Below are 25,094 nucleotides of genomic sequence, written 5' to 3' on the forward strand. Positions count from 1 at the left end.
CTTTTATAAGCATTTGCTTTAATACCACTCGATATTCTGATTTTAAAGTATGCACCATACAATGTCAGTATATATTAAGTACATTAAGAATAGGCTTGCTGACCTACTCAAAGTAGTGGTCAATGGAGACTTTTCAAATGAAGTTCTGCAAGGAGTGATAATTAAGTCTGACACTATTCAACATTTTCATCAGCAAATATAAACTCACCCACTGATTACAATTTGCAGATAACAGGAAAAATGGTGAAGACAGGGCTGTCATACAGAGCCATCTGGAATGCTTGGTAAAATGCATTTTGTTCAAATGGGCCCAGTTATAAATTTGCATTTGGCTGTATTAAAGTCTAGGAACAAGTAATGGAGGCTATACCTACAGGATGTTTGACTGTATCCTGGAAAGCAGTGAGTCTGTAAAGGGTTTGGGGTTAAGTAGACAAGCAGCTGAACAAGAGAGCCCTGTATGATGCTGTGGCAAAAAGGGCTCTCAAAATCCTTGGCTGTATAAACAGGGAGTAGGAGTGAGGAGGTGATTTAACTTCTGAATATAGCATTTGAGAGAAAGATATTGGAATATTGCCTTGTAAAATCTGGATCCCAGAGCTCAAAGGACATTTGAAAAATTGGAGAAAGTACACAAAATAGCCACAAAAGTTATTTGAGGACTGGAGAAAATACCTTTTGGTGAGAGACAGAGCTCAGTCTGTTTTTCTTATCAAAAAGAGAACTAACAGGAGACTTGATTTCAAGAGTACAAGTACATTAATGGAGATAAAATACCAGGTACTAAAAAAGCACTAGTCTGGTGGAGAAAAGTAAATTCCAATTGGAAATAAAGCATAATTATTTATTTATTTATTTTTTAACAGGGAGAGTAACAAATTAGCCAGGGAAGTAGTAGATACTCTCCAAATTGAATACTATTTTCAGACATTCTTTACCCAAACAAACATTATTGGGCTCAATAGAGGGGTAACTAGGTGAAATGTAATGCCTGTGATTATACAGGAGGTCAGACTATATGGTCTACTTCAGTGTTTCAACTTTTTTTTTTTTATAAAGCACCCCTTTTAAAAAAAAAAAAAACACAAAACCTATAAGTCCCCCCAATACCTACAGTTTTCAGACAATTTTTTTCCTACCATTGCAACAAATTTGTTTAAACAACTTAATTGTAGCCAGGCAGGCGATGAAATTTTTGGGTGTAAAAAGCACAAAAATAAAGCAGCACTATAAAACTTAACACAAAAATTCAGTTCTCCAAATTTCAGTTGTGTTTACGTACCCTCCCCCCAGACTTCTCTCAAGTATCACTGGTTGAGAAACACTGGTCTAATGGACCCATCTAATGGACCCAGCTAGATAGCTGTAAAATCTATGAATTTTCTGTGCACCTGTAGGATTTCAGTTTTCTTCAAGTCCTCTGTAGATGGGTGAGGTTTGGATAGTGAAAAACCCCCACAGCACAAAGAAACCAAGCGTCAGTACATTTCTTTTAAAGAACAAAGGCTAAGAAGTTGAGGAATTCAGAGCGAATCCTAGACAAATATAGGAAGCGTCGTAGTAGAGATGGCATAGCCAAGACTGAGGTCTTTACTTTCAGGATAGGCAAGGAAAATAGAAACTAGAAGACCTGGGAGAAAGTCTCTCCTCATGATTTAGATAAGTTATGTATAGGCAGGGAAGGATCTTTGACTCCTCAGGCAACTGTGATTTAAGCCCAGAGAATTCTCCAGAGTTATGAGGAAACACAAGCAGGAAAACTGTAGGTAGGGTTTTTTGTCTGTATCTGTGCTGAGTAATTTTGTTCAGAAATCTTTTTCAAGCCCCCTCCCCCTTTTTTTGCACCCGTTTACCTTACTTCCCATTTGTCTCAAGAATTAAACTGTAAACCCAGCATACCCACAAGATGGTACTCTGGGATAAAGTGTGCTTAGGCTAAAGGGGAGACTGACATTAGCATGACAGCACTGGTCTGGGGGCCTAACACAGCTAGGTTCCATAATTCTCTTTGTGATCGAAAACTGGACACCTAGCCATTCTACTTGTGCCCTGGAAATGCACCAGAGACACCAGGGCGAGAGGAGAGAGAACTACAACCTGTTCATTCAAGGAAGCTTAAAAGAACATGGGTCTAGTCACTGGAACACAAATAGAATAGCCTGATGAGCATACATCAGGTGGAGCTCTTCTAGGGCTGTATGCAACAATCTGCCTTTACTACTAGGTACTGCCTTCACTATCCCAATGAAACAAAGGATTTTAGCTGAAGTTATCCTTTTTCTTGACATTTTGGCCATCTAAGAAACACTGTATGAAGAGTGCCCATTTTCATTCAACTTTTTCTAAGTGGTCTCCCAGTTAATTTTGCTCATGATTTTCTTCAGCTTCAAGAAGTTAGCTCCTTTTTCATCACCAAATATGTATTACTAGTTGGGATGCTCTATTTCCCCAGAGACTGTCATCAGGTCATGATTAAGGTTCATATTTTTACAGGAATTTTTACAGGCTGGTCATGAGCAATAAAAAATTAATGTATGGGGGAGAGGGGTGCGCACGGGACCAAGTAACACTCCAACCCTACCTCCAGGGAGGAGCTGAAGCCATGTCATGCAAGTTCTTTAAAGTCACAGAATCCATGACCTGGGTGACAAAATTCATCTCTCTAGTTATGATCACTGTCCCTAGCCAACCACTAATTTTCAGTCCAATGTGTAATGAGATCCAACATACAGTTATACCAGCAAACATTACTCTGAGCCAAATAAAGGATGCTGACAATATCTCGCCCTATCTAAAAAGTGAGTATTTTCAGCTGAATTCATTATATTATGCTTTTATAAATGTATCAGCTGTTTTGGTATCTTGTACTGTATTGCAATTTCTAACGCCATTTCTTCCTCCGAAAGTACAAAATCATGCAAAACTGAAAAAAATTGGGCCAATTGTTGCTATCTTATGAAACCAGAAGAAAGTTATAGAATATACCGTTGATACACATTTGACTCAAAACGTTAATGAAAATAAGTCTTTATAGTAGGCTTGTTTCACCTTTTCGCAGTATTGCACATTTGCATTAAGTAAGCTCTAAGCAATCTGGAATAAGCTACCAGATGGTGCTCATTACACCTCTACAACAGTCATTTATTCAAGGAAAACTTCCATTATTTCTTTATAGCATCTCAGCATAAATGGCTACTAAAATTAGACATTACCAGTGCTCATTATGATAAGAAAAATGTAAGTATATATTTAACTACTCACATGAATATCCCAACTAGATCACTGCTACAGTTGGGCAGGCTCACATCACTATGGTACTGTGTTATTTACTAATCATCTCTGCATGTTTTCCCTTTGAAACATTGTTATAGCTCAGCATTAGAACAAACAACCCATGTATAGTTGATTATGCTACTGCACTAACAATTACAAGTTGGCTCTTTTCCATTTTGTTTGTTAAAAACTTCATTAGTCATGAGTACAGCTACAAAAGCCATGTATAGTCTTAAAGCCTTACAAGTTTATATGAAAATGTTTAACAGTACACAAGTTAAATTTTGTAATCCTATACAAAAATTAAGTTAGCTAAGCCAAGACAGAAAATAAGCTAACTGACTAATAAATTGCTTTCCTATGAATCTCACTTTACTAGTGAGCTGTTTAGAGACAATAGATTATAAGAAAGTCTGTTTAAAAAGTGGTACAAAACATGTTCACATTAGATAGTGATTTATCTTTAATTTCTGACATCTTAAAACTATTCTAGAATTTTTCACTGTGCATACTTTGTGAAAGTATATTGGGCCACATTCACGACTGGTGAAATTTCACTGGGGTCACTGCACTTAAGTTTGACATTGGTCCAATTAGGACATTACTTTTACATAGCTTAAAAAAAAAAATCACCTTTGACTGAATTTTCTTACTGCTGCTAACTTTTCAGACATACAAACAAAAGCCTTCATGTGAATGAAGTCATTGTGGTTGTATGGAAGGGAAACAGCTGCATAAGTAGCTAAGGACAGCCACCACTACTTAAAAATAAATCAGATCAGCTATTACCAAAACTAAGGAAGACCCCTGCAACACTATAATTTTCATGTAGAGGGGAAAAAAATAAACTTTTCAGACTACCATCAAGTAGAACAAAGCTACTGTAGCTTTTTAAATTAAAATACTTTAAGAGGCAGAACTGTTTAATAAAGTTTTAAATTGAAAGCTCTCGGCTACGGATGATCTAAGTTTAGGGTAGTCAGTTTCAGACAAACAGCACAACTGCACTCTAGCTATATAAGTCAGTCCTACCCAAACCCACAGAATGCTGTGCAGTTACCAGGGTTACAGGAAGCCAACCAAATATGTTTGGCTGTTTATAGTATGTTTTAACAGTGACATAGTATTTTGGTCCTAGGAATTGATAAATGACCTTTATAATGAATGTGTGAAATATACATGAAGAATGCAAAATAATCCAAACGATCTGCAAGTTTTAGCATAAATTATAAAAATCATTAATGAGTCAATGAGATTCGGTCACACTATGAGAAGAGAATCTAAAATGTAATAATGTAACTGCTAAAAGCAGACAGACAAGACAGATAAACTAGTTTTTGTTGACACAAGGCACTGAAGCTCAAAGCAACTTCTTCCCATTCTGGCAGAATCCTATTTCCTGTAGCAGTATGAATGTTTGGCATATTACTACAATGTGTATTAAAGATATTTATATACAAAAATATCTTAATTTTGAAGTTAAATTGAAGGGACAAATTACAAAAATATCTAAATTGTTTTCTTATGTATGTGTGCACACAGTATTTTGAGTTCATCTACATACTAAAGTAATAAGTAATAAAGAGCTCTTCCTGAGCTGAGCAGAGTATTGATTGACAGACTATGCTTCACTCCTCAGAGTGACAATTAACCTTGATACCAGTCTACAAAGTGCTCTGTACTGGCAGCAGAATAAAATGATCATCATCATCTAAATCAAAGATCCTACTGAAAGTGAAATAGCTGTCATCCTTCAGCTATTTCCTATTCAGTAAGGAACAACAAAGGTTGTTAAAGATAAATAACCTTTTAAATGCAGCATTCTACACTCACTGTCTTGTGTGCTTGTGAAGCAGTACATCTGACTCCCTGAAACTATTATATATTTACGCAAAATACTCAAAATTAGTATGTTTCATTAAATATTTCTTGGGGAGCTTCATAACAGTAGGTCATTATACTCAAGTCCTGCATTCTAATACGATTCACACTGCAACAGTTTCTGTGGAAATGTGATTTTTTATGTTACTGTGTTAAATCAATGGAGACATGCATTAATTGCACTAGTTTCCCCATACATACTACTCCTCATGACTAACTGATTGCGTTCCTGGAATATTATGTTTCAAATTGGTAATCTTGCAGTTCAGTTCTATGCACCAGGACTGAGGATGTAAGTTTTAACTGGTTAACCAATCTCCTAGTAAGCACTGCCTTACTAGCCTGCTTACCGGGGTAACTGGTTAAATGGCACCTGAGCCTGACTAGAGCAGACCCTCATCTGTAGCACATCACAGGCAGATGGCTGCTTCAGCCTGGCCAGACCTGCCACATCCCAGGCTGGGGACTGCTTCAGCAGTCCTCCGCCCACAACAGGGTGGGTGGTTAACCTGTTAAACCTATAGTTTAACTGGAAATTGTATTACCTAGGTAATTTTATCCCTAACCAGAATTCAAAATAAACTTCTTGCATCAGTAGCTATACAATATGGTGATAATTCTTTGGGAATGTACTTTGGTATGTTAGGAAGCGTGTAACTTAGTAACTGTGTAGCCAACAAAAATTGTGTCAGTTACATGATTAACTGCTGCTACTCTGCATTGAAAAGGAGCTCAGGAAATACTTTAAATCATAGAATCATAGAATAATAGGACTGGAAGGGACCTCGAGAGGTCATCGAGTCCAGCCCCCCGCCCTCAAGGCAGGACCAAGCTCCGTCTACACCATCCCTGACAGATGTCTGTCTAACCTGTTCTTAAATATCTCCAGAGAGGGAGATTCCACCACCTCCCTTGGCAATTTATTCCAATATTTGACCACCCTGACAGTTAGGAATTTTTTCCTAATGTCCAATCTAAACCTCCCCTGCTGCACTTTAAGCCCATTACTCCTTGTCCTGTCCTCAGAAACCAAGAGGAACAAATTTTCTCCTTCCTCCTTGTGACACCCTTTTAGATATTTGAAAATCACTATCATGTCCCCCCTTAATCTTCTTTTTTCCAAACTAAACAAGCCCAGTTCATGAAGCCTGGCTTCATAGGTCATGTTCTCTAGACCTTTAATCATTCTTGTTGCTCTTCTCTGTACCCTTTCCAATTTCTCCACATCTTTCTTGAAATGTGGCGCCCAGAACTGGACACAGTACTCCAGCTGAGGCCTAACTAGTGCAGAGTAGAGCGGCAGAATGACTTCACGAGTTTTGCTTACAACACACCTGTTGATACAACCTAGAATCATATTTGCTTTTTTTGCAACAGCATCACACTGTTGACTCATATTCAACTTGTGGTCCACTATGACCCCTAGATCCCTTTCCGCCATGCTCCTTCCTAGACAGTCACTTCCCATCTTGTATGTATGAAACTGATTGTTCCTTCCTAAGTGGAGCACTTTGCATTTCTCTTTATTAAACCTCATCCTTTTTACCTCTGACCATTTCTCTAACTTGCTAAGGTCATTTTGAATTATGTCCCTATCCTCCAAAGAAGTCGCAACCCCACCCAGTTTGGTATCATCTGCAAACTTAATAAGCGTACTGTCTATCCCAATATCTACATCATTGATGAGGATATTGAACAGTACAGGTCCCAAAACAGACCCTTGCGGAACTCCACTTGTTATCCCTTTCCAGCAGGATTTAGCACCGTTAACAACAACTCTCTGACTACGGTTATCCAGCCAATTATGCACCCACCTTATCGTGGCCCTAAGTTATATTTGCCTAGTTTATCAATAAGAAATGCAGAGCCGCAGCAGGGGTAGCTGCCGGGACCCAGCCTGAGCTGGATCTGAGCCAGCCTGACTGCACACCAGCTCCCAAAATACTTTAAATGCAGAGCCACTGGAGGGGGGAGGGGGGCGAGGAGGAGAGGGGGAGGAGGAGGGTTGAGAATAGCCAGTAGCATTAACTGATAAGCACTCACTTATTGGTTACTCATTTAACTGCACATACTATTATTCCTGTTTTCCTGTGTACTTAGGGATGTAAATAATTGTAGCCACTATATAAACTCTGCATTTTAAAGATGATTTACATTGTATCAGTTTACATTCTATATTCAAATGGTGCTTTTTTTTTTCTCCTTACAGATAGGAGGTCAGAGAAAATTGAGACTTCTATAAAAAAAATTCCCACCTTTAAACTTGCAATGACAAGAGATTGTGAAAATGTTTATAATCCCATTTCCCATATAACAATTCATTTTTGCATTGTGCATCCAAGTGTTTTGCTTTAAACAGGACATTCCTGTGAACAAGCAATGCAGCAATGAAGAGAGCCCTCTTTTAGAAGTATTTTTGAGAACTGATTTGTTTTGTTGTGGATAAAATAAAGTCTAATGAAAATACGACAAAACAGCTAGCTATGTTTTCCAGGGCTGGCTACTTCTTTTGAGAAAACGCTACACAAGCATCTTCAAACCCAAGATGAAGAACCTGCTCTTCCAACATTTATGCCAGCAACAAGGTGACTTCAAGACAGAATTTTTGGTCTGGGCTAGCATCAGTGGTGGCATAGGGCCACGGCTCCTCATACAGGCAGCCCCCGAGTTACGCGGATCCGACTTATGTCAGATCCGCAGTTACGAACGGGGATTTTCTCGCCCCGGAGGACTGGAGCAGCTGGATGTCTGGTCCCGCCACCCGCTTCCTCTGGGGCGAGAAAAGCTGCTCCCCGTCTCCCTGGTCTGCTGGGGGAGCCAGCAGACCAGGGAGACGCGAAGCAAAGCGGCGGAGAACCCGGGCCGGACCCCCGGCGCTGATCTGGAAGTGCCGTGGGTCCAGCCCGGGTCCTCCGCCGCTTTGCTCAGCGTCTCCCTGGTCTGCAGACCAGGGAGACGCTGAGCAAAGCGGCGGAGGACCCGGGTCGGACCCGCGGCACTTCCAGGTGATGTGCCCCGGGGCTTCCTGGAATCAGCTACTGATCAGTTTCAGCAGCAGCTGAATCTGGATGCCAGTTCCGACTTACATACAGATTCAACTGAAGAACAAACCTACAGTCCCTATCTTGTACGTAACCCGGGGACTGCCTGTACTTCAACAAGCCAACAGAACTGCACTCTGAGGACAGCATATGCTGCTTTCTTGGTTGGCAGAGGTGCACCAAGTACTCAGAAGAGGAGTTTTGATTAAACTGAATGAGTATTTGTCTTGGGAGCTTCTGATGCAGCAGGATGCCTGAGCTATTCCAGCATAGGTCATGGCAAAAGATTTATATAGTACTCAAAAGTTAACAGGCAGCCACTTTATTCAATAAATGATATAATTAACACTAGACATTTTAAAGAACACACCAGGTGCTAATGTTTAAAGACCAATAACCACCACTGTAAATTTGGCTAATAAATTTATATAAATTCAGACCTAAAACTGCAATAACAATTTCCTTCCCAAATAATATTTGGCCAATGTTATTGCTACCAATTTAATGCAGTGGAACTTAAGAAAAGTTAAAGTTGCACATAAATCAAGTATTCAACATTTATTTACAGCGAGTCATTCAAGACTGTAGTTAGTATATTTAAGTAACCAGTATAATTATATTGCATCTTCTAGTATTCCCAGACCCAAAACAATGTTATGAAGGCATTAAGGTCAAAAGCAGATGTTTGCCTGTAATATTAGTCCTACTAAAAACAAAACAGCAGCAATTTTGAGTATGCATACCCTGCAATGTAAGACCAGGGTTAGAGAGACATGTCAGTGGATCCTTGGTTAGAGTATCCGGGACTCATGGGTCTTCACCGATTGTCAACCTTAGCTAAAGCATTTTCTACTCTGTGGTCAAACCCAGGGTTCTGGCTTCCACAGTGAAGCACAAAAGACCAAATTCAAAACAATCATATCCCAGACTTATCACCTTCCAGAAACATAGTCACTCTAGCCTTTTGACTATGGTGCAGTGTGGGAAAACAACTGTCAACCCTGAACAATACATGAAGTCAGCTCGCCAATACGTCCTGCTGAGCAGTCATTTGGTCTGCACACTTCCTCCCCACTAATAATGAAGCACCATGTGAAGACATTCTCTTGCTTGTGCTTTTATTCCTGTCTCAGGAAATAGGTAGAGCTTCCATGCAATGCTGGTGGACTTTTCAGCAATGATTGCTGATCCACCAAAAGCATTTGACAGAGCTTATGACTGAGTAAGAGTGTGGAGGACAAGGACATGGCAGACTTGAGCTGGTAGATACTACTACTTACACCCTACATAGGGGGAATCATCAGCTATGTAGGCCAGCACTTCTGGAGCAGGGCTAAAAGCACAGCCTGTGTGGACCATGTCATCTTGCATGCAGATCTAGCAAGACCAGCAGCATGTCCAGAACTTTAGCATGAAAAAAAGCTGCATATCTGAAGCTTTGAGAGCCACTTGTACCACTCTCCAACATAAACATCTATATGAGAGCAGCCCTTCTGGTCCAAAAGTGAGTTCATATATCCAGCTTCTAGACAGGTTATGATTAAAGTGGTGCTGAAGGTTTGAGGCATCAGAAGTGTGAATTATCACAAAGTAATGCATATAAAAGATATTCCTGCAATAATTGCTGGCTTGGAGAAACAAGGTTTCCAAACTACACTAATGTCATTGATGGGACTCACCAGCCCAGAGTTTGCCCTCTTCAAGAAACAACTGAATACATAAACAAAAAAGGGTACTGGCTCCATTGTTATGCTGGCCCATGCTGACCACACAGGTTAATTTAGGTATGTCCACATAGGTAGCATTGGGAAAGTTCATGATGCCAGGGTTTTTTGCCAGTCAGAAGTCTACATTAATGGATAGGCTGGGACTATTCCCATGAAATGGCATAATCGAAAAATGGAGTTACTGTCCTCACCACTATTCTGGGAGGACAGTAAGCCCTCTTCCCTTACCCTCTTTTCCTTGACCCACGAAATCTTACATGGTGGCAAGAGGTGGTCTGATTACACTCAGCAGATATAGAATGCTCTTGAATGTGCTTTTGGAAGACTGAAATCCCATGGGAGATGTCTACAGACCCACTTGGATTCCAGAGTCATAAATGCAATTCACAAACAAACCACAGTAATGTGAAGCCAGAGGTGAGCCATTTCCCCATGAATGGTACTATGACAGCAATGAATTGCTGAACTTGGCATACTCTACCAGAAAAAACACCTACCAGAGCTGGTGCTGGATACACCAGCCAATAGAAGGCAGTTTTCCAGAATAACAATGTTTTTCAGCATCTGCCAATGGAGACACTTCTAGTTATGAAGAATAATGGAAAATATGACCATTATTCCTTAAATCCTATTTTTAAAAAGGCACCCTCCTACTGAAACAGTTCTACTCAAGAGTTGCCTCTAAGTTTGTATAAAAATACACGCTTAAACTGAGGTTACCCTGAACAAAAAGGTTTGATAAGTGTTCTACATGTCTTCAGGAACCTATTAAAATTTAACTCAAAACTAATAATGGATTTACTTGCAAATTCTCAAGTTCATTCAGTACAGGTTGGACCTCTGATCTGGCACCCTGGTGATCTGGTCAGTCCAAAAGAAGGGAATTATCTGGATTAGGGGAGGTCCCCTATCACTGGTCTCCTAGGCACCCGCCAACTCCACTTCTAGCCCCAGCAATCCTCCACTACCTTCAGCCAGTTGTGCTACTGGCCCCAGCTGGATCCTTCAGCCCTGCGACTCCCAGCTGTACTGCCAGAGCCCCCTGCTGCAGGGCTTCTAACCATACCACAGAGCTCCTTGTACTGCCTAAGCTCCTGCTACAGGGCACCTAGTTGTGCCATGTGATGCCCTGCACCGTCTGAGCCCCTGCTGAACTAGTGGCTGTGCCACTGGAACTCCATGCACCAGCCAAGTCCCCTGCCATGGGGCCATTTATGCTGCCAGAACCCCCTGCTGCAGCGCCCCCCCAGGCCATGCTCCTAGCTGCACCGCTGATGATTCGTGTGCTATGGGTAGAACCCTAAGTATCCTATTGCTGCAGGAGCAGCTCTGTACAAACTACCCGAGTGCCCCACTCCATGTAAGCCCCTCCTGTGGGACTCCTGGCTGCATCACTGGAGCTCCCCATGCTGGCGGACCTCCTGCCACGAGACTCCTTATGCTGCCTGCACCCCCTGCTGCAGGGCTCCCAGCTGCATCACAGATTCCCTGCACCGCCTCAGGCTTTGGCACGGTGCTCCCAACATTCCCTGAGCCTCCTGCCCTGGGCTCTCTGGTCCACGAACATCTGGTCTGGAGGACCAGAGAGTCCCGGTTTAGGAAGGTACAAGCTATACTCAAATAGTAGCTGCTGTACTCTGAAAACACATTTTCCTTACATGAAAGTAGTGGAATGCCCTAATTTAAATGCAGAAACCCCCCTCAACTTATTCTAGACAGGATCTGTGCCTCCATAATATTTACAGTATTAAGAGCCAAGAGTGTTGAGAAAGCATGTCATCATTCATCTGTAGCCTTCACTACTGTCACAGTAAGGATCTCAAGTTAATAAGGGCCGCATAATTTCATGTCAGCTGTGCACAAAGCACTTTTTATGTATTTAATGATAGATGTCACCCTTCTTACCCCCTACCCCCCAAAAACAGAAACAATTAGCTACCATTTTGTTAATGTTAATCAGAGGAAACTTCAGTTTCTGGCATACTTTTAACTGCAGTATAAAAGGTAATATTTAAAACACAAAGCCAATACCACACAAACACTAGCTGCCATATGTGAGGCATTTCTAAGCATGGTTTCTATAAAGATAGCCGATATACAGTATCTGGCTTCTGGCCAAGCAACATGGAAGTGTTTAAAAAGCCCCGTTTAATCCAATTCTACAGCTTTGAAACAAAAATAAAGCGCTGTATGAACTGTTAACATGAAAAATTAAAGGCATATAAATGAGTGAAAAATTGTCTGAGTAAGTGAATATAAACATTTCAACTAGATATCTTAATCGTAATTAGCAACATTTGGCACATGTTAAGATACAATTTAAAGCTATGGCCACTTAGATACCCCTGAAGCCTATAACAAAGCTACAAATATATTTGAGTACTGCACAAATATTACTGCACATTAGTAAACACAAAGAAATAGTAACAAGATCCAATTCATATTTTGAGATGGTGAAAAGTATACATCTTGATTAGTTACTAAAAATGAGAAAGTAGTTTTTGCCCCCAAGAAAGCTTATGCCCAAATAAATCTGTTGGTCTTTAAGGTGCCATAGGACTCCTCATAATCTGTATCCACACAAACAAATACCACTACACCTCTGATACTTATTAGTTCATAAATTCTTGTTACTGAACTGCCGCTTTTCTTCCAAAGCACTATGGAAAATAGATGACATGTTCTTACTAAAACATGAGTGTTTACTGTAGAACATATTGCAGGAGTAATCCAGAAGTTATTACATCTGTAAGATAATGCTATGATTACATATAGTACCTAGTTTTCTGATTTTAAAAATAAAGCGCTTAGGGACATATGGGCTGAAATAAAAATTACATAGATACTGCACTTTGGTGTGCTAGGTTTAAGCAGGAGAAAAAACATTTTGTAAATTTTCGAAAAACCTCAGGTTTCCTTCATTTTGTCTCATGTGCAACATCTCCCCCCATTCATTCACATGGGCATATTTGAAATAATTTAGTATGTACATATTATCTGTGCTTAGAAAGGAAAGGGTTTCAAATCTGAAATTAAGTGCACAGTTCAAACTCTGCTTTCAGAAATTCATGTGTGGTTCCTCTCATTATGGGGCAGAATCTGACTCTTGCAATGAGATTCTGTGCTGTACCTTAAGAGGCTCAGCACAGAACTCAAGACCTAGAAGGGGAGGCGCTGAGATGTTTAAGCCACCTTCGCACCTTCTAAGCAGAGGCTGCAATGGCACCTGGCATAACAGCACAACTCATTTTCATGTTTTTTCTAAAAAAGTATACACACGCATTGTGTGGTGATGAATGGTACTGACTGAACCTAATAAGATGGAGTGGGCAAAAACAAACAAACAAACAAACTATTTCCCTAACAAGACTGCAAGTCTAAAAATATCGAAGGAAATGCACTATTGTTGCTATGTACAGTAAATTTAAAACACTAAACTGTTATTTAAAAGTTATGGGAAGGGAGCTTGTTTCAATGGGAAGGGAGCTTGTTTCAATCTTATTTCTGCATAAACAATCCAGAACAGTAACTATTATTTATTTAAAAATTACTTAACCAATTACAGCGTCGACCTTATAAGCAGAGCCAGAGGAAGTAGGTTTCATTTTTTTCCTCCTACCATTTCCTAGATGACTAGCAGTATACACAAATCTAAATATACTGCTAATATAAGCATGAACACTTATAAAGTGCATGACTTCTTAAAAGGAGCAATAACTACTACTCCTCTGTTTAGGCCAATGCCCAACCCTGCTATAAAGGTTAGCAAGCAATAAAACGGCAGTGGTTTGCCAAGGACTACGCTGTTGCATTAATCTGTGCTGATGCAGGGATGGGCAACTACAGCACTCATTAGCTGCGGATCACTGATCCCAGCCAACAGGAACTACAGGAAGTGGTGCCCCGGTCCACGCTACTTCCTGCAGCTCCCATTGGCTGGAACTAGTGATCCGCAACCAACAGGAGCCGCAATGGCCTTACTTGTGGAGGCTATACTTGCTATTCTGTTATTCTATTGTCCGCGGGAGGGTGGATGATCTACATCAGTGTTTCTCAACCAGTGGTACAAGTACCCTTAGGGGTACTTACGAGAAGTCCTGGGGGTATATCAACAACTGAAATTTGGAGAAAACTGAATTTTTGTTTTAAGTTTTACAGCACTTTATTTTTGTACTTTCCACACCCAAAAATTTAATTGCCCGCTTGGCTATGATTAAGTTGTTTAAACAAATGTGTTGCAACAGTAGAAGAAAAATTATGTGTGTCTGAAAACTGTAGGTACTGGGGGTACTTAATTTTTTTTAAAAAGGGATATTTTATTAAAAAAAGATTGAGAAACACTGATCTACATCAAGAATGCGGAAGAGGTATTTCATAAACCACACTGTCCTACTAAGAGAACATGCAAACTGAAAAAAAAGAACAGGTGGAGTTTTATTTGTTTTAATACAGGTTCCCAGACATACCCACATTGCATGTAGTCAATAGGATTAACTGATAAGCCTCCCACCCCTACCTTACTGACCAAAAAAAGACTTTTGCCCAGGGTAAGGACTGATGAATATAGCATCACACATTCCCATGCCCCTCCCCCCCATCTAATTTTTAAAATGTAAGTGCTCACAAGCAGTAAACTATATGACACAAAATGACTAGTTTCAAACTTCTTGTTGCTAAAATGCCCAGAGGCCATAATAAATCATAGTTTAGGATAAGAAAAACTCTATTACAACTTATCTTTCTTCATCATGTTGAGGAATCATGACTGGTTGGTATATTTGTTTTGTAATGTTTAAATATAAATAGAAAATAAGTTTAAGACAACACTATTTAGACTATGCCACAATAGCATTAAACTTTATACTCAGTAAGATGAAGTGACTTCTTACTGAGTATAAAGATACATCTGCCAATAGTCAAGTCACTAATGCTCATAACAATCACAACATGAAATAGTGTTGCATCTCAAAAATTAAACTGAAGGTCCAGACACAAAATTAAATGTAATTCTTTCATTTTGCAAGACATGATGTCTTTATATATTGGATTTCAGATACTTTGTCATTAGCTCAACAAAGTCAGAGAACAATAAAATCCCAGTTCTTACATTTTCTATATGTATTGACGAGAGGTTTTACACTAGCTTTAAAAAAAATAAAACAGTAACCTAATGTACTAAAACGATTGATTTATTTCAAGGGAAAGGATTCAGAAAACTAAAAGAAACGTGTCTCAAGAATTGAAAGGCTTTTAGAACCATTTAAAAATGCTCTTCATTAATACATTTTTGTATAAACTGGAACTGTGTATTTACCTCAGCAAATCAGTCCACTAACAAGCAGCAGTCATCAACACCAAAGACCTACCATTTGAAACAGTTTTGATGCAACTGAAGACTCACAGAAATAAGTATGACACAAGAGCTTAGCTATTAAAATGTTTTTCGTCTTTCAAAGCAGCACTCATCCTCTGACTGAAATACTCTCTGAACACTATTACTGCAGGACCACTTTCCTGCCCCATGCTTTCATATGTAACTACCTGAATTACATCTTGAAATCCAGAACTATAACAATTCTTATTATGGCATATTTTTATACACACTTCTGTCAAGAGACCAAAACAATTAAGTCAACTGTCATTTTAAATTATCAGCAGCTTAGTTAATTTGATATTAAAAATTGTATTCTGATCATCATAAAAACTGCACAAGTCATCAGCTACTTCTATCACACTTTATTTTTACGACTTTACAGAATGGAGCCTTCCCACATGCAAGTCTGGAAATCAGCTGGCTGAATTAGATGAGAACTATTCACCTACATTTAGTCTAACTTCCTATTGCAAAAGGAACTATTACAGCCAGGGTTCCTTTAAGTATTTCTGCACAACTCTGGCATAATTCCAATATGACCATCAAGCTGCCAGATAAGCATTCTGGGGCAGCCATCTGAAAACTACTTTAAAAAAAATAATCTGAGCTACAAGGTAACAGGGTTTTCTTTACCTACATCATTACTAATTTTAAAGCAAGTATTAACTCACTGAGTAAACATAACTGACAGAAAGGCCAAGTAAAGAGTCATAAAACACGTCTGATAGGCAATTCCATTTTATTAAGTTTCCTCTGAATGTCATAACTGACATTAAAAAAAGAAAACCAAAAAAACCCAAGATCTGCACTGTTTGCCCTTAAAAATTAATAACGTTGTGAAAAATGTTAAAGAAGTATCAAACACACTAATAACTAATCAAAAAGATATTTTCCAACATTATGAACACCAGGCTATTGGTCTAACTTTTATCCTGTATTTAAGAACATCCCCTACATTTTCATTTTTAGCAAACTTCTCCTGATCACCACCACAATCATTTTCAAGTGCTTCACAACAAATTTTTGCATCTATGAGCAATAGTAAATACATACAGTCCTTTTTTTTTTTTTTTTTTAAATAACAAAGAATCACTACATTAAGTATTTACCTTGAAGGAAAATTTGAAGTTTACCTCTGACTCTTTATGTAATCTCCATATGCATTTCAAATTAATAAAATCCATGTAAACTTACCTACAGTTTGGAGGAGGGTCTAATGTAATTTCTGCAAGTTCTTTCTGAATTCTTAAGAGAAAAGAAACAGAAGTTATAAAAACAATACTTTTTCCTAAATGGACTTCCTCCAGCTTTATGAAAAGTATCTACTGTAATAATATTACAAGTTGACCCTCTCTAGTCTGGCAACATCCACGGTTGGTTAGTCGGATGTCCACTTTATCATGGGTGAGGCCAAGTTCCCCATAGTCCCATGAAGTTAGTTTTCAGCCACCAGTCCTGACGCTCAGTGTTGTGGTTTTTAGCTCTAATTTACTTCAAGATGTCTTCTAAGAGCCCAATAAGCAGTGAAAGTGTTGGTAATGCTCCTAGGCAATATTAACCTCCTGCAGTTTGGGAAACGATCTGGTTCGGCACCCATCAAGTCCAGAAGATGCCAGGCCAGAGAGGTTCAACCTGTAAGATATACAGTTAGTTCTCATCTGTAATGACAAGTTGACGTAGAAGTTTCATGAAACTGCTTAAAAAATATTTGACAATTTAGGCTCCTATGTGTCTGCTTTTACAAAAGCTTTTTATTTTAAGTTACTCTCAGCAAAATTGGAACCTTTACTTATATTTGAACCCAAACAAATGTTTGTAATGCCTTTTTTTTTAAATGGTGCACGAAGTCCAGTCAGACCCAACTTTAACATCTTATTAAAAATTACCAACGCTTCGTCAGAAAGAATACTGCATGTATGAGCCTTGTATAAGAGCCAGATTATGTCATTCCATGGACACAACTATTATGGTAAGGAAATGCATATACTGAAAAAACTGACCAATATTTTGAAAAGTCAAGGGCCTAAGGAGGCTACAGACTTCATAGGTTGATTTTCAGATATGCTGAGTACATAGCAGGTCCCAAAGAAGTCTGAAGACAGGTCCCCAAGAATTGTGAGAATTCCACAGATCTCTGTACATCATAGAGAGGGGCTAGACTCCTATGCCATATCCTACATCTGTGGCAAAATTATCATCCATGGCATTGCAGTTCATCATCTTCCCCACGTGTTGTGGGTCCAAACCATTCCTCTTGCCGCAAAGAATATGAAAATTTAAAGCAGGAGTCTACATACCAGTTTAGGAGTCACTTTCAGTTAGGTAAGAAAATTCCTATAGATTTGCTAGGGTAATATGCCATCCATACAGACTCTCCAGACCACACATCCTGTAAACCTATACACATACATATCCAATACCTGACTACAAAGGCATTTACACCACTGCCTGGAGAGTTTTCTGCAGCACCAGGCAGGGGGGAGGGGAATGTAATTTATCTCCCCTCTTCCAAAGACCCGGGCTAAAGATTCATGTACCCATTACTTTTGTCATCTCAAATGAGGAAAATTTGAGTTGCCAAATAACCTTTCCCCAAGATACATGCTAAATCTTAGCCATGGAGCTCAATCCTGGCTTAAGGCACACATGTATCTTGTTATAAACACCGGTCTACACATAAGCATGAGTAAAGAAATGGATTTCTCTGAAGTAAACAATCAGGTACAGTCTAGCATTTAAGATAAGGCTAAGCAATTTACACTAAATGTAAACTGTAAATGTAATATTAAGGGGGTAACTGCAGGCCTGTATGTGAAAGAATCTCAAAGGCCCAGGTTCTTGAAAATATTTAGGCACAGGGGTATTTAGACATCACCAAAACTCTTAGAGATTTAGGCTACTAAAGCTCCTATCAAAAAATGTAAGCCTAAATTTCAGTGTGTCCAAACCCCTTCTGAAAACAAGATTGAGATTTCTAACTCAATTAGGCATTGCAATGCTCAGAACAGCAATGACTGAATACCTTGTTAAAAACTGGCCCCAAACCACTATCAGTACTTCCCCTGTTCCATTAAGACTGCATTGTGTTATTCATTTGTACTGAAAGGTGGCAAAGGAACCAGCCAAAAATAAAATATTTTCTCCCATATTTCCATTCTCATATAATTTGTGTGTTTACATGTACATTTCCCCAAAAAAGCATATACACACACAAAATACTTCTGCACATAAAGAGAAATGAAATATATTTGATTATTCCAGTTGCTAGAGAAGATAAATACTTCATTATATTTATTTCAACAGAAGGTACCTACTTCAGCTGAAAACTGAGGTAATTTTTCTTATCATATATTTGGAAAAAAGCCAGAGAAATGCTAAATTAATCCACTTTTAAAAATGATAAGTTTAAGTGGCTAAACATATCCAACATTACCTTTTTTAAAACAGAACATTTGCTGGACATTATTCCGCATCCCTTCTCCATCCCGCCCCCAACCTTTAAGTGGAAAAACAAACTCGCTTTTAATTTTATCCCCTCAAAATGTTCCGACATAAAATATCCTTTTTTCCCCAGTTCAAAATTATATAAAATCCCATTGTGCTTACAAAATTTGCATAGTCCATCATTTAGATCATTGGAACATTTGATGAAATAGAAACCTTCAGTTATGGATACATTTTTCTCTCCAAGAAGTTATATGGAATGGCACTGAAAATAGGGATGTTAGATACTGTGTAACCGAACAGTCACCTAAAGACATAAAATTTTAGCCATTACAACTATTCGCTAGTCCGAGGCAGAGGCCCAGTGTACTCTGACTCCATTCCCATGGAGCCCCCTGCAAGCCTGCGCTGTTGCCTCTCTCTAAGAGGCAGCAGCATGGGTGGAAGCAGCCCCTGTCTGTGGGCACCCAATTTCCCTGCAGTCAGAGGTTGCTCCAGCATGCCACAGAGCAGCCTCTGTCCACGGTGAGACTGGGTTAAACGTGGACAGACACTGCTCCACAGCAGCAGCCCCTGTCCATGGAGGGTCTGAGCTCCTCACAGTCAGGGACTGCCACCAAAGAGCAGCCTCTATCAGTGGCGAGCCCAGGCTGCTGCAGACAAAGGGTGCTTTGCAGCAGCCTACCCCGCCCCACGCTGCTGCTGGTGGCACCATGAAGCTGGTGCGGGGGGAGGGGGGGGGAAGAGGAGAGAGCTTCTTAAAAGTTGCTCCCCCCAGCACCAGTTCGTGCCTGTTCTCCCTCCCCCCCCCCACCACTGCCTGACTCCCCACACATATCAGCTCCCGCCTGTCCCCCTCACCCTCCACACTGATGCCTATCAGAGGCAGCAGCATGGGGTGGGGAGCTGGCTTTTAAGCATTGGCTCCCGGTCTTCTTCTTTCCCTCCTCCCCCCATTCCTGGGGAGCCAACATGCAACCTTTGGCAAGTGGGCTGGTCCAGCCCCTACCAGTTAATTGGAACCAGTAAGCATTAACTATTCAGGGTGATGCTTACAGGTTAGACCTTCACATTGCTATTCCTTGTGCCAGGCCTAGTAACATGAAGACCCTAATCACTATGATATCAACAGATCTATTGGTTTGTTTTTTTTTAAGACACTGTTTGGATAAACATAGATATTTGTGCATAATTGTGTTAACTGCTATTTGACCTTTAGAATAGGAGTAGAAGCAAGAATTTCACTGGGGATGAGAGGACGCAAGAGATCAAAACATCTTGCACCTCTAGCTACAAAGATGCAAGCTAGCATGCAGTTTCATTTAAGTCATAAACATGTGTTACTGTAGCAAGTGTTTGTAATATAAACAGCAGCAGCATTGGTATTTTATTGTTGAAGCTGCATGTAAATGAAACGGGTGAGGTCTCAAAAGTCCCTAGACTAATTGATCTACTGTAGAAGACACCTGTACTACATGCACAATGTGGTAGTGCTCCTAGCTGTCAGTCTCCCTGGTGATCTCCTTTCAGAAACAGGCAATGAAAGGGAGGCATATACTTGATAAATTCAACAAGGTTAAATAACCAATATTCAGATTCTTATAACCTTTTCTACAGGGACCCTTCAATGGTGGGAAAACCTAGCAGCATGGTTTCTTAGGAGCTACATCACCTTGGAGTGGAATGAATAATCCAGAGCAAGTAGAGAGACACAGGAACCAATGTAGATTGCTCAGCCTCTGAAGGATAAACCACAAGGTTTCCTCCCTCCCACCCTGCCCCTGGCAACTATTACCATAGATTTACTGCCCAAGTGTATTTGTATTTAGCAATGCCAGACTATATAATAAAAATAAAAATGGTATTTATTTTCATTAGTACTATTATATTACAAAGACAAAGAATTATGATCTAGTAGTCAGAAGGGACAACTAACTGTGCACAAGAAACAATGTCCATGTCACTCAGATACTCTTTTTATGATATTAGGACAGTTACAACCTCTGTGTTCCCCCATTTTACAGTTGGGGAAAATACTTAACTGCTTTGAAAGGATTAGCCAATCTATTATAAGCTTTTTAAGATGAAAAGAGCTGTCAAATATTATTAATGAGGCTTTGGAGAACTACTGCTGTAAGAATAGCAGGATTTCTTGCTGCCACTTATAAAGTAAGATCCTGCTAGCATTTTTATGAAAAAAATATTGAGGGTTGAATATGCTAGACGGGTTTGGGTCCTGCTATTTGTTGTCATGTAGTCATTTTCCCTAGAAACTCATTTTATAACTTCAATTTTTCTGGGTTATGTGCCTTCCTTCTCAAACACTAGGAAACCCAATAATCCAGTTTAAAATATGATATAAAAGTTTTCAAAACAGGGGAATCCCTATTATACATTACACTCTTTCAGGAAGTTAATAATAATACATTAGGCACACTTTTTTAAAAAGATGGCATTTTATAAGTCTTGGAAGTGTTTACCTTTCAATATTCTGTATACAGTAATTCCTCATTTAACACGTGCCCTCTTAACATGTTTTCGCGATAGCACAATTTTTTTTTAGGGAACATTGTTTGAATTACACGACCGTCTCCAGAACAACACGATTTCCCCAGCCAGCCCATTGCCAGCAGCTGTGCGGGGCTTCCCCCGCCTCCCTGCAAAGCAGCAGAGGGTTCACCGCTCCCCACTGACTCCCCCTCGCTGGATGCCTTGCTCCCTCTCCTCTGCTCCTGCTTGCAGGCCGGCGGCTGGGTTTCCTCAGCCAGCCTGTTGCCTGTGGTTACACGGGGCTTCCCCTGCCTCCCTGCAAAGCAGTGGAGGGTTCACCACGCCGTTCCCCGGCAACGCCCCCCCCCCCTCACTGGACGCAGTGTGGATCCTGGCAGACCCGTCACAGGGGCATACTCCCAACCCAATCTCCCTCCCCTCTCCTCTCCTCCCCCAGAGCCAAACACCTCCCCTGCCTGCTGTAACCCAGTCCCCTTTCTTCCCCCAAACTTATGTCCCAGTCTCAGACACCACTGCTTGAAACGCAACCCCCACCTTTTCCATTATTTTCAATGGAAAAATTGACCCCCACATAACACATTTTCACTTAACACAATCATTTTCTGAAACATTTATAGTGTTAGATGAGGAATTACTGTAATATTTGTTTCCAAATTCATTTAAAATACTATTCTATTATGATAACCATCTCTTATTTATAAAGGTTATGGATGACCCAGTTCTCTATGGTTGTATTTCAATAAACAATATATTTATGACTTAATTGATGTTCCTAATCTTTTAATATTTTTCCAGGAAAGAAACCCAGTTTCTTAAATTAACAGTTCAACACAAAAATGTGCAGACCAACAACAAATGACAGGTATTAAACTAATAACCTCAAGAGCAGAGAGCCTCACACTATTTTTATCTATTGTGCTATTATGCTAAACAAGATCAGATACACTTCTCTCAATTCAAAAGGTGTACTAAGATTTACTATTTAAGATACAAGCAGCCTTCTCCTGAAGAAAACAATTTAATTTCATGTCTGAAATTACTATAATTAGGGTGTTTTGGTTTTTTTTATCCTGGCATGTTAAGTAAGGAAGGTGACTATTTAAGGAAGGGATGGGGAACCTAAGACCCTGGGGACAGATGCAGCCCCCCACTTGCCTGGATCTGGTCCCTAAGGCTTGAGGTTCCCCTCCCCCCAGCATTGGGGAGTCCATGCTGGAGCTCTAGCCCTGTACCTCCCAACCCTACTCTGCTCCTGCACCCTACCATGTTCCCAGACCACACACCTCAAGCCCCCTTCCCAGCAGCCGCCTTCCATACACTGAACCTCTCATTTTTAGTCCCACCCTTGAGCCTCAGGACACCCACAAAATCTCCTACCCCAGACCCTCACAAAAGCACTGGTGTGTAAGGGGAATGTGGGGAGTGTCTTTCTGCTTCTCAGTTGGGGCCCACATCAGTGAGGTTTGGGAGGGTTTTTTGGGTTCTCACCTTTGTGCAGCATCTGTCTGACCTTTCTGTGGTCAACAGCCTCCAAAAAAGGTTCCTCACCCCGACTGAAGGTGATACCCCGGATAAGGCAAATTGAAGGAATGATACACAATGACCTGTATACTGTGAACTGTCATCTATGTAGCAACTAACCCTAGAAGTATCCACATTGAGGGACACTACAATATGAAAGGTCATAATAGCATGCTATCTTTTGGATGCCATCTAAGTGTAGGCGCCCTTTACTGAAGGAGCCTCTGACTTTTATGGGAGGATCCTTGGCACTGCAATCTAGCCCTAGAGACTACAACTCCCATGATGCCTTGGGAAAAAAGGAGGGACACAGTTGCTCCCTTTCAAGCAGTGTAGGAAGCGAGTTGGGGAGGAAGGAAACTCCAATTTGGAGAGGGGAGACAGATTGCTAGTGTGGAGCATTTTCCAGTACAGGAGCTGCTGCTGGAAGCTAGAGCACGGGTGGGCAATAACTTTTGAACCCAGGAGCCACCCCAGAAGAGGTAGGGCAGGGCCTAAACAGGAATGGGCAGGGCATAAACAGGAAGGTTTTGGGGTGGAGAAGCTCCTTTGCCCCTCCTTCCCACTAGGCACCTGTGCCCTGAAAGAGGTTTGGCCTGGGGGCAGGGGAACACGCAAAGCCTCCTCCACTCTCCTCTTCCTCCCCCCGCCATGCAAACAGCATGCAGGGCTTCAAAGCACTATGTGCTCCTGGCAGGGTGGGAGGAGATTTTGCGCCCTCCGCCACTCCCAGGCCCTAATTGGCCTGGGGTGGGGGAGCAGCAGGGCCTCTGAGGGCCGGATCCACCTGCTTGGTGAGCCGGATCCATCAGGCAGAGACCCTTTGTCCACCCAAACTACAAACGGTTTCAGGAGCTGTTGGTGATTCTCCCTGAAGGAGAGAGACTCTGACTATGCCTGAGACTGATAAGGGCCTGGATAGAAGGTTCTGTTAGTAACTGTAGCTGTCTGGGAAAGTGCTGCCTGCAAAGAGGACAAACTGACTCTGGGTGCCAAGAGAGGCAGAGTGATCTGTGCAATGAACCAGAGCGGCTAGCATGTGGTGGGGCCTGCTCCCGTGGCAGAGGGATTTTGTAGCTGTTGCTCTGCCTGGACTGACACACACAACCTGCACAGTGCTGTCTCCACTCCACTTGCAGATCTTCAAGCGCGCCCATGCTAGCAAGTGCCTGGGACTCAGATCCAAAGAACTGGACACACTGGGGTGGGATAAATGGTGGCAGTGTCAATGCTAGTTAGATAAGTTTCCTTTCTTCCGTGTACTTGGTTAATTCATTTTATTCACTTTTCGTCTGTTAAAAATTTAAATGAACAGGGTTTAAGTAAAGGTATGTTAATTCTAATGTAATCAATTAGATCAACAATTATAAATAATGTACTTTTGGAGTTAGATCCAGATTATTACTGGAATAAATTTATTCCTGGAGACTCCCAAGGCACACCATTAAGGCTACGTCTACATTGGCAAGATTTAGTGCAAAAGCGGCTGCTTTTGCGCAAAATCTTGCCACCTGTCTACACTGGCCACTGTTACCCACCAGCTCTGTGATTCTTGGGGAACCAGAACATGGTCACCTCTCAGCCTTGTGCTCTTGGGGAGCCAGGGAGTGACATTCATGGAAAACCATTCCCCTCCCTCAGGCCTCTGCTAGAATCAAAGAAAAAGCAATGAAAAGGCCGGGGAAGACACACCTAGCTGCTTCAGACAAGGGTGATACAATTAAGGAAACACCCCAGCCTCATTTGCATTAAAGATGGAACAGAGGGACATCTCATTAGCATACAAAATGAAGAGCAGCTCTTCCAAAGCAGGAACCGCAGTGAACTATGGGACACCGAAAGCAGAGAAGCACTGCCTGATGGCAAATCCCTGCTCCAGATGCTAATGAACCTAGGCCTGCTCACACCCAAATTAGTCATTATCAGACCAATTCTAGTAATGATCCTATTGACACCTAAAATACTGAAACTGCCTAGTTGCATTGTGAGCTCGTTCAAGGAACATCACCCATAACCAGGTGTGATCAGTCTCTATTGTCTCTCCTCTTTCTCTTTGAACTATCTCTATACAACTCCTATCCTTGCCCCAAGAAAACTGTTCTGATACCTGGACTTAAATTGCATCAGTTCCATTGAGACTTCATTATCTCCTGTCTGATCGTGCTGGGGGCTCTGCTCTGCTTGTCTCCTGCCCTCTGGACCCCCCGGCTACCATCATCATCTGGGAACCCCGATCGGTGCAAGCTCCATGGAGTGGAGTGGTGAGGTCTCTCTCTCTCTCACATCAACTCTCTCTCGAAGCATAGCCTCCTGACCCTGCCC

The 25,094-nt window shown here is 40.9% G+C and overlaps 1 protein-coding gene across 2 annotated transcripts in view; it reads right to left on the reverse strand.

Moving 5' to 3' along the window:
• LOC102450669 (ubiquitin-conjugating enzyme E2 E2) overlaps nt 1-25,094 on the reverse strand; it is a 295,792-nt gene that overhangs the window by 260,127 nt on the left and 10,571 nt on the right. Inside the window, exon 3 of one of the 2 annotated variants that reach the window (XM_075922063.2) lies at nt 16,491-16,541. The exons of the other annotated variant lie outside the window; for it this stretch is intronic. Within the exon in view, the coding sequence (XP_075778178.1) occupies nt 16,491-16,541 (51 nt within the window). The remainder of the gene's footprint in view (nt 1-16,490; nt 16,542-25,094) is intronic. 2 annotated transcript variants of the gene reach the window in all.

Source organism: Pelodiscus sinensis, chromosome 2 (assembly GCF_052426305.1).
Source record: "Pelodiscus sinensis isolate ZL-2025 chromosome 2, ASM5242630v1, whole genome shotgun sequence".
NCBI lineage: Eukaryota > Metazoa > Chordata > Testudines > Trionychidae > Pelodiscus > Pelodiscus sinensis.